The sequence below is a fragment of the Dinoponera quadriceps genome, unplaced genomic scaffold (genome assembly GCF_001313825.1).
Source record: "Dinoponera quadriceps isolate SergipeBrazil2010 unplaced genomic scaffold, ASM131382v1 scaffold717, whole genome shotgun sequence".
NCBI lineage: Eukaryota > Metazoa > Arthropoda > Insecta > Hymenoptera > Formicidae > Dinoponera > Dinoponera quadriceps.
The window spans coordinates 667,925-678,816 of NW_014555639.1; the positions used below are offsets into that span (position 1 = coordinate 667,925).

The following is a 10,892-nucleotide window of genomic DNA, read 5'->3' on the forward strand; positions in this document are numbered from 1 at the left end:
GCGACGATACTCAATATATTAGTGTTAAAATAACACATTTTATATTTCAGTATCGATTAACGTATTAATTTTGTGTTAATTTCATTGCAGATCCAAGTGTATTATTTTAGCTAAAGCTTTTATTACATATTTCTTGCTGTTTTAATCATGTCAATTAAACATTTTAAATGACGTAATTTAAAACGGCAAAAAACATGTAAATGAGCTTCAGTCAAATATGTAATTTTTAAGCGTTTATGCATGTAAAAATAATGTATATCAAGGGAGGCACTCATAAATAGTATTTATCACGCAAAATTACATTCCTATACATTTATTACGTTACCTAAATAATTAATGATAATTTGAAACGAAGTTGAGATAAACATATATATATAATATTACAAATATGAAAATATTTTTATTTTTTATTATTATTTTTTCTTATTAATATTATATTTATACATCAATCGATTTAATGGAGATGCATAAATAATAGAAAGATATATATAAGTGTGTATATGAGTATGTATATATATTTCAAATATTACTACAAATTATGAACTTTATACCGTGTATTTTCAAAATAAAATGATCAGTAATTCTTGAATTTGTATATCAAAATATCTACATACTAGTCTTTAATATTAAAATAGTTTTTCATCAAAATCTTATTTTTAGAAGATATTAAAAATAAAATTTTTAAGTAGCATGCTAATCTCTCTCTCTCTCTCTCTCTCTCTCTCTCTCTCTCTCTCTCTCTCTCTCTCTCAAGGAGCACATATAAAAATGTCAAAAATGTAAAAATGTCCTTAGTTACAAATATCTCAGCTCTCAAATGGTCAATTTTCTTCTAATTACATGAGAGATAAGTTAGATAATATTTCAATGAATATGTATGCAGTGCAAATTTCATCGAATTCTTATCAAACTCATTCACTGTACAATCTGCTTAATGTGTCCTAAGGACAAATGCTCAGCAAAATTTTTCTATCCTGGCGACAAAACTGTTTTTGCTTTAATTTGGTCATGCCAAATAAAAGCCACGACGGTTTCGCTACGGCAGCAGAATTATTTTTCTTCGTGCACCTTCGAACCGTCCGATTTTGATCAGCTCCAAGTTCGAGTCGCACTAATTTTGATCGTCCGATTCTCGCATGATCTTGATTGTCGTTATCTCGAAACCAAGAGAGAATCATGTAGCAGAAGCGAAAGAGAGAGGAGGAGAGAGAGAGAGAGACAGTAGACACGCACAGATACAAGCCCATCGGTAAATGGATGGATGAATCTGGGCGAAAAAGGGTGCCTTTGAGCGAGTCCGTTGCTGCCAGATTAATTAACGAAGCACTCGCCGGGGGCCGGAGGAGGATCAGCAACTCCGTTATCAGGGTAGAGAGCTAATAGACAGATACCCCTGCCTACTTATCTATCAGCCCACCTCTCGATCAACCGCCTTCTCATCGAACAGCGAATGCCTTCCGCTCCTTTCGATTGCTAATTAATCGCCTCGTGCCATGACAATTATCAATATCGACTGCTCTCGTGCGCGACGCTATTTCGTTGCCGAGATACAATTGCCCCACTTGTCATCCGTGCTAAAAAAAAAACCTCGAGAGAAACACATATTAATAAATAATAACAGATATAATAATTTCATCTTCCTCTTCCCCTTTGTTTCATGTCCGATGTTGATGTCAAGTTCAAACACGCGTTGCGCTCGAGACTCAAGGAGATAATATTAATGTGTACGAAAAAATATGAATAAATATTAATAAATAACGAGGATGTAATATTGATATAAGGAAACAATATTAACGAAATAATATTAATAAGAGGTAAAATCTCGCGGCGAGTCCCGTAGGACTTCGCCGGGAAGGGGTTGGGAGTGCAGTAATCGTCGCATCGAAATCGCCGGCCGTTTATCTCGCGTTACATACAGATCCGTCAAAGATCTCGAAGCGTCCATCTAAGTAATTACTGAAGCTTAGAAGCGTCGGGGTTGGGGCTGGCGATGGTGATTAAACGTGAGATAAGATACAACCGCTCTCCCCGTCCCCAGCGTCCGCACATGCGATACGAACGCGGTTCTTTCTCGTGTTAAACCGAGTCCCTTAATTGAAGTAGCGGCCTTTTGAATATTCCTAATGACGTATACTACATGAAACGATATAACGCACCGGTAACGCTACGGTCCTCGAGCACGCAAGATCAAGATTCTTGAGTCATACGCAATATTTCAAGCGCAACGTTTGCCTCGATGACATTTATCTCTCTGTTTAACGATCCTCCAACTATTGTTAATCTCTCGTGCATTCGTGACGCTCAACTCGATCTACACAGGGATAAATATTGTTCCAAGAAAAGCGATTACTCTCAGTTTGCTTTTCTTTCGTTTAAGTATAATAGTTATTATCAACAAATAGAACATTTCCTCGATAACATGTAGCCTTAAAATACATTCATCACAAATTTGAGAAAAACGCGATATCGCTAAACTTACTAGGATTTTAAATATATTTTGAATAAATTTAATGTTTATGATGAACTTGTAAATATATTTGCGAGTGTATAAACTTATAATAATACTTGAAACAAATATATAACATTTACTTAAATGCAATATCTATTTTTCTGTGTGTACGTTTATAAACTTAATTACATCTCTCTTTGAATTTAAATGACCATCGACTCACGATATTTTGTTTAATTTCACATATAACGGAAGAAGCGTGCGCGGAGAGAAAAGCCGCGACACCCGATATGATATTTCTTCTCCCGGATTAATTCGCAAAAGGACTGACGCACGCAAATGTGCGGCCTTTCTCCGCGCTAATAGACTCGTCTGGTCTCTTGCGCTTTCGCTTTCTAAAGCACAACGTTGACCCCAGCGTTCTGGGGATAATCGACTGAAAATAACCCCAAGAGACGAGCACCGGGGACCCCCCCGGGGTCCCTGATAGACTCGTTCTTCAATACAGCCCGGTGCATCTGTTCCTTTTGAAGAGGACGAATGACTCCGACAATTAGAGGAGCAGCAGAAATCCCATCGAAAGAGACTGCGCCTCCGCACGACCTACGTCTTATTTCTCGCTTACAATGATCGGGATCGCCGAGATTACACGATCCGTACATTTGCAGCGATATTAACCGAAGATAAGTAATAAAGAAACGGTGCGCCAATTTCGGTTAACTTTGAGAAGCATAAACGAATTTACGGCGCAAATGCGCGATTCTTTATGAGTTAACAATTTTCCGTTTACGTCATTAGCGTATATAAGATCTTATCTCGTTGAAAAACTGCTAATTGAAATTGAAATATTAACTTAAATAATTATAAATATTAATTTTATATGTTTTTTAATATATTCGCATCTGGATTCAGTAAAAAAATTTTTAGTGATACGGGTATATTTTTCACATTAGATCGCTGGCAAGGTAACTTTTAGTACCGTCGAAATGCTTATCTTTCTAGTTTGAGTACTGAGGAGATAGGTCTTTCCATCTTTCCGATAAGAACTCGACAAACATTCAGCGATTAGTCGACGCCTTATATACGATAGTATTACGTAAACACAATTTGACCTGACGAGTATTCAAAAGAGATTCTATAGGTTCGAATTCAAAATAAACATGGCTCCTTGATCGAAAGACAAGTGGCTATAAGAAACGGCGGGGAGGACGCTTCTGAAAACTTTATCGACTCGCTTATGTATATAGTGATTTGCTTATCTTTACGTATAAATATGTCACTTTCGCAATCGATGATAGAAAAAGAAGACGCTCTCTCTCTCTTTCATGTATGATGCGAATGGATCAATCGATTCTAATTACTCTGACGGACGAGAGAATTTCGTCGAAGAAAAGACATTCCCCACCGCTTTTCCCTTCACCAAATAATAATTCAGCAGTTTTATCTCGTAAATGATATAAAATGCAGATTCTACGAGTACGAACTGGAAAGATCCCGCTACATTTTTCCAGAATTAAAGTTACAGTTTTAAAAGCTCGGAAGACCCTGTTTTTTTTTAACTATAATTAACGATAATCACGCAACAAACGAGGGTCGAGAGATACGTGTGTATAATACCTACATAGTGAGATAAAAAACACATTTGACCCCTCTCTATTATGATAGTCGAGGGTCGACGTTTGTATACAGTCCGACATAATTGGCATCTTTCCTCGTAGAATTTCCTACAGTTAAAGCATTTGCATAACGATAGCGTGCCGGGAATATCTCTTCATCAAACTGATGAGCAGAGCCAGCCTGCGTGGGGCTGTGTATTATTATATACGCAAGTTGATAGATCGTCGGGCACGGACACGCTAGGGGTTTGTTCGTTTAATACCCATCCCCTACCCATACAACACGAGCACGAAGGAAGTGACTTTCCGCTTGATTCCAGCTTAAAACCGCCATGCGTTAATCTATCTTTACCTCTCGCCGCGTTAAAACGCCTCTGTGCGGACCCCACGGGTAAAAATCACGAGCGTTTCCACGGGAAAAGAGAAGGAAGGAGGGAGATATCGGCAATTTTTATCGCAATCTACGCAAGTTCACCGAGAATAAGTGGCAACGCATTATTGCGGGCGGGACGGCAGCACGCGGAAACGGAAAAGCAAAACCGAGCTGATTGCGAGCGGAGCAGCCAGTCGTGATTACCAAAGCGCAGTCTCTGCGATCGGTGCGGTTCGCGGTTGAGCGAAAGTGCTAAACGACCAATAAGGAAGTAATAGCAGTACACAGAAGGCAGCCGGAGAGCCGTGGCAGTGACGGCAACGGCGAGGGGGTCGAGCCGAAGAAGGGGTGGCTCCGCGCGCAATTACGGATTTTGAGTGACAGATGCTCGCCCAGTCGGCAGTCGGAAGATTAAAACAAGTAATCAAAGTCCCGGTAGCCACCCCGGGATGGATATGGATGGATGCACGCCTCCGGCCTCCCCTTTGCCCCCCCCCCTCCCTCTTCTCGTTTTCTCTCTCTCACTCTCTCTCTCTCTTCATCCTGCTGTTACCCCGCTGTTGCACCCCTCTTTCGACCCCCCTCGTTCACTCCTTCCTTGTCGCCGTGTCTCCTCGCTTCGAATCCCCGTACCCCGCGCGAATTCTCCTCCTTTACTCATCTTACTCCCTCTCGGAAGAGGCAAACCACCAAGGATAAGCCCCGCTACCATAATATCCACCTATAGCCGTCATCAAGGCGCGCTCTGAATGCTCCTTTAAGAAAATGTTCCTTTCGCGAGCAGTCGCGTAGGAAAGTTATTAGGCGTCTTGAAGAGGCGGGAGGGGGGGAGAGAGAGAGGGAAAGAGAGAGAGACAGCCGGGGATGGGTTATATTCAAACGACGCGAGTACACTCTACCCTACTTAAAGTGCTAAAAATACGTGCGATGTGTCGGTGATAGGGATTCTCTTCGAAGTTTACTCAAAGGAGAGACGAGGAACAAATGAAGACGAACCGTTATGCCACCGCAGCGATAATTACGATGTCGGATTCGAGCGAAGATAATGGCTCAAGTAAAAATTGGCGTAGCACTTGCCGCAGATCGCTCGGGGAGATGTCGTCGCAATTACGAGCCGAAACCTTATTGTTACACGCTCGGCTGTCCCACAATGGAAGTACCGTAAACCGAGGGCGATGGAACGAGAAATCCCTCGATTAGACTCGACGATACAATGCCGATATAATCTGACCACTTAATAGGCAAAATATAATGGTGAATCGAACGATTACGCTCGCGTAATTCTGTCACATGGCGGGAGCACAAAGCGAATGATTATTTCGAGGAAACGGACGACAATATTGCTCGTGATTGCGAACGACGATCGACATAAGCAATGTACAGTCAGTCACAGAAAGGTTGCAGCACTTCTTTCTCTACGAGTTTCGCAATATCGCATTCAATGGGAAAATATCTCTCCTGAGAATTGGAGAAAAAGGTAATATTATTATCGTTTTACATTTCGTGTAATAATTTTGTCAACGATCAATATTTTAAATTGAAAACTGAACGATTATATCTGTCAGGGGGTTGTTCGATCGATTTTAGACCCAAAGTTATGAAATATTTATTACACGGGACGTTATTTATAAAAATATAGTAGCACTGCATAATGAATTGAAAAAAAAAACAGGGATGTGGTCCCCAACTAAAATAGATTTAAAAAAATTGATTTTGTTCAAAATAACAGAGTTTTGCTACGAAATTATACATTCAAAATAAACTCTTAGAAGGAATAACAATGAATATAACCGTGAATTTTTAATGTAGATACTTATTTACTTGTCGGAAGAACAATAGTGCAATGCGGTGCAAAAGAGCAGCAGTGAACTATAGATTAAAATTGATTCATCGAATAACTACTTCAATATGAAAACCTCGAAAAAGAGGTCGTGTTACTAACACTCTTAAGGACCATCTACAGCGGAAATAATAATACTGCAGAATAGGAAGAGAGTTTTTTCAATGGAATAAAGCGTAACACCGAGAGTAAGCGAAATGGATCATTCCCATTTCTTATTCCTTATCGCCTTACTACCAATTCAATACTCTACTCCTTACTTAATACTGCTTATTTCCAATGTAGACGGTCCTTTAGAAAGCCACATTAACAAAATGTCATATTGCACTGTTTAACTTTGCATAACTCGAAATGTGTACAGTCGCACGAAATATTAAATAACGGACAAAACACTCAAATTACATATATCGTGTGATAATATGCTCAAGCTTAAAAAAAATGAGGAAGTATGTATAATTAATGCTGAAATGCACCTTTGAAACGTTGCGAAATTCATATTTGCGCCACTACGCAACGATGGATTCTCAATGATTCCATAAAAATTCGCCACCTAATAATAGGGATATTAATAGGGTTCATAACATCTATAAGGGCCATAATGGCGTCTTCTCCTCTAAAAACGAATCCTCCTATTGGATACGGGATGCGTTCCAAAACTTTCGAAGGAAAAGTGTTGCAACCTTTTTGCGACTAACCATACATAGAAGGCAGATTAAAGGATGTAACGTTCTCTTTCTCGAAAAATTTCGCAACGCATCTCTCATCCAATAGAAGAACGTATCTTTCCTGAGAATTATCAAAAAATAAATTCCCCTGTTGGGGGAATGCGAGATGCAGTGCGAAACTAATCGACAAAGAAAGAAGTATTATGCAATCTTTAATCCGCCGACTGTGTAGGTGTACACGTTCACGTGAACACCAACAGAAATCAATCATCGCCGCGTCGACATGTCTCGTGAGTTTCGCTGCTCATAGGACACGCTAATCACTCTTCGGCAAATTAACATCTTATTCCACACGAGCGTGTCTCTCAAAAGTAACATAGGAGCGGAGGCAAAGCATTCCCTTTTTTCAGCTCCCATTCTCGCCGATGTGTACTTTTCCACCTATTTTACGCTCCACAGCGATAATGAGGCCGCGCGCTGCGCGACATACGACGTACTTGTTGAAGCGCGGCGGTAACGCGCGAACACGGCAGTGATGCGAATGTGATTAGTCTGGAGATTTTCGCGCGAGCGGCGGGACGAAGGAGGCCAGGAGAACCAGGGTTGGATTTGACGGGGCGCGCGGGGTATCTACACGGGATGAGCCGTTTATCTCAGGCGTCGCTTTTCAGTTTTTCCCCCTCTCGATGTGCGACGCTCTCTCGCCGAGACTACGTCTCTGGTTACTTTATCCCTTACTCCTCCAGGATACTCCCGGTGCCCCGACCGTCGACGCGTATATCCTCCTCGCGAAATAATAAGCTCGCTCCGGTAAATTTATCATGAGGCCTCTTAGGAAGCAGCCTCCGTCGCAGCCGGCGCTTTCGCGACACGCACCCTACCTCGGTTCATCCGCCCCGCAGCGGTATTCTGTACGATATTAGCGGTATAATCCAAATTCTTGATAAGTGATCTCCGCATGCGACAACTGCGACGTCGATACGTTCGGAATATTTCCTCCCTTTCCGTTTTTAATGATTGACCCCTCGCATTGGAATCACGTCTCCCACTTAGACACTCTACTGTATTACAGAAAAAAAAGTGCTAGATTCAAGCAAATAATTATTTATTATATTTACGTGATCCCCGAGTAAAATATTTCCCAAGTAAACATTTACTAAGGAGTATCGGAGTAATTATTTACTTGAATCTAGCACTTTTTCCTGTGTACGTCAAGATAATGTAAAGATTGAATAAATATATATGCATATATATTTATTTATATACACAATCTTTACATTATCTTTACGTTTGCACATAATGTCTTACGTATGTAATTCATATTTAGATAAAATAGATCCAAAATCATCAAGCATGTCTCAGGCACTTTCGTTCTTTTTCTGTTCCATCTAAGCGTCAATAAACAGATGCATGTGTTCCGCATGAGATCAATTAAGTGCCAACGCAAGGGGTCGAAATACCGTTAACGCTCGATACAAATTACCGCTGCTATTTGCTGACGATATCGGAACAGTTCTCAATTTCGTCGTTCACTTCGCTCTGCGTTCTAATTATCTTACAGCAACCGCGCTCCAGACGAACATTCTCGTATTTCAGCTGTAACTTTAGCAACAACGCTAATTGCTCTTCATATTCTGTTACATTTCGACGTAAATCGTTCGACAATCGCCGCGACAATTTTTCAAATATTAATTGTGCGTATAAATACGTTGTATTATAAAAATATATTAAGGATTACATTCGATGTAGAAAACAATCCGACGTGAAACTTCTCACGGTTCTCTACCGCACAGAAAAAAGAATCAAATTAACCAACACGAGATTGCTCTTTCCTTTCGGCCATTCGCTCAGCATCCCGACTCTTAAGCTGCCTGTGTCACCGACACGCTCACGTGTCCTTTACAGTCCCCCGCTTAAACTCGCCATACATACATTCTCACAATAGCACAAATATATTATGCACATAAAAAGTATAACATTGACACGTCTTATAGATTTTACTAACTTTATATATAATAATTATATATATATATATATATATATATATATATAATCATAGGGCCGATATTTTTTATTGATTATATATAATCAATAAAAATATCGGTCCTATGATTTTATATTGTGTACTGCATCAGCTATATTATGTCGCATTACAAACTATCATTATGTACGGCTTAGATAAAATCGCTAAGTACACACGCTCAGTTAACCGATTCGAAGTACTCCTTGCTGCCCTTCGGATTCGGTTTGATGGTTTTGCTTTCCGGCTGCCAGTTTGCAGGGCATACCTCTCCGTGCTTCTCGACAAACTGGAAAGCTTTGATCAACCTCAACGTCTCCTCGACGCTTCTGCCCACTGGAAGATCATTGACGCTAAGCTGTCGAAGTACTCCCTCTTTGTCGATGATGAAGAGACCCCTGAGCGCGATTCCGGAGTCTTGCAGCAAGACATTGTACTTGGCTGATATCTCCTTGTTGAAGTCACTCAGCAGAGGATAACCCAAATCTCCTCCAAGACCACCTTGCTTCCTTGGTGTGTTGATCCATGCCAAGTGACTGAAATGCGAGTCTGTTGACACTCCAATCACCTGTGTATCGAGAGCTTCGAAGTCTTTGACCTTCTCACTAAATGCTATAATCTCTGTTGGACAGACAAACGTGCTGCAAACAAAGCATAGATACATCTCATATCACAGACATGCCGAAGGAATATCCTGTATGATAATTCAGAGAGAGATTACGTACAAATCTAACGGATAGAAAAACAGAACAACATATTTCCCCTTGTAGTCGCTTAACTTGATTTCTTTAAAGTCGCCCTTAACCACCGCAGTGCCGCAGAACTCTGGTGCAGGTTTTTGGATCTGTGGCCAATTGCCAAACAGTCTTGAAGTCGCTGTGAAATTACGAATGCATTCTGCCAGCACCGTATTGTTTGTCCTTACCAGTGAACTGGTTCCAGTGGCAACCTGTAAATATATATGCACATTGAAATCAGACAACATTACATTCTACGTTAACATATAACTTTTATGGAATAAAAATGACCACACATTTGTGCACACGATGAATCAGCAGAATATTTTCTTTCTATGAATATAATAGAATAATAAGGCTAAATAAAATGCTTACCAATTTTCTACCTTGTGGGCCCAATGACGTGAGTAATCGGAACATCGTAATTAACGAAAAATATTCGCAAGATTTGCTATACAATTGTTCGTGGAACGTGTTCAATCGTAGAACCGAGGAATGTAGATGCTAGATGAGTTTCGCCAACCACTCTCGTTGACGCACGAGTCGCGTGTGCAGACCCAACAGCCGGTAAGTTCAACGCACAATAAGACAGGTTATGAAACATTCGTCATACGCGTGAGGTGACGTTAAAAAATAATTTAAATGGTGAAATCGTATAAGTTTCATTGCATATTCTAAATGTTGCGATAAGCAATCAAATAAGCAAAAAAATACTCCGATATGACATAGAAATAAACATAAAATTGGTAAAACAAAGTTGGCAGCACTTACTCGAGCAAAATGAAAATTATGCTTCTGCCCATTGGAATTTATAAACCGTGATTTTCACTGTAGAACGTTATGTACTAACGCGTACGAATGTACTGTATATGTTATTAATTGATAACAAATAGTAAAACAGTTATAAATTTTATGAAAATTAAATTTACGAAATATCATAAGAAGTTTATATATAAGCTGTGCAAAGCAGTTAACATGGTCACATATTTATTCCAATAACAACAATATAAGGAGTCTTGTTTTCATTCTTATTGAGTAAATATATATACATATGAATTTAAATATATATATTTACGTTTTATGCAAAAATTCGCGCGCAAATATAATAATCACTATCAAAAATGTTTGACTATTCATTGCATTGTTTCTATCGCATTATGTATGTATGTATATATATATATATATATATATA

The 10,892-nt window shown here is 39.6% G+C and overlaps 1 protein-coding gene across 1 annotated transcript; it reads right to left on the reverse strand.

The window, feature by feature from the left end:
* Positions 1–8,648: 8,648 nt before the first annotated feature.
* Positions 8,649–10,274, reverse strand: LOC106745054 (peroxiredoxin). The gene is made up of 3 exons (XM_014620308.1): positions 10,076–10,274; positions 9,689–9,912; positions 8,649–9,604 (listed from the first exon to the last, which is right to left on the reverse strand). Exons 1-3 carry the CDS (start codon positions 10,118–10,120, stop codon positions 9,145–9,147), a joined length of 729 nt encoding a protein of 242 aa, XP_014475794.1. The 5' UTR covers positions 10,121–10,274; the 3' UTR covers positions 8,649–9,144.
* Between the last annotated feature and the right edge of the window lie 618 nt (positions 10,275–10,892).

Excerpts from the sequence above, each read along its gene's own strand:
- LOC106745054 (XM_014620308.1), bottom strand. The coding sequence starts at position 10,120 with ATGTTCCGATTACTCACGTCATTGGGCCCACAAGGTAGAAAATTG. Across the intron at positions 9,913-10,075 it reads GCCCACAAGGTAGAAAATTG|GTTGCCACTGGAACCAGTTC; the intron begins GTAAGCATTTTA and ends ATATATTTACAG. Across the intron at positions 9,605-9,688 it reads TTTTTCTATCCGTTAGATTT|CACGTTTGTCTGTCCAACAG; the intron begins GTACGTAATCTC and ends CTTTGTTTGCAG.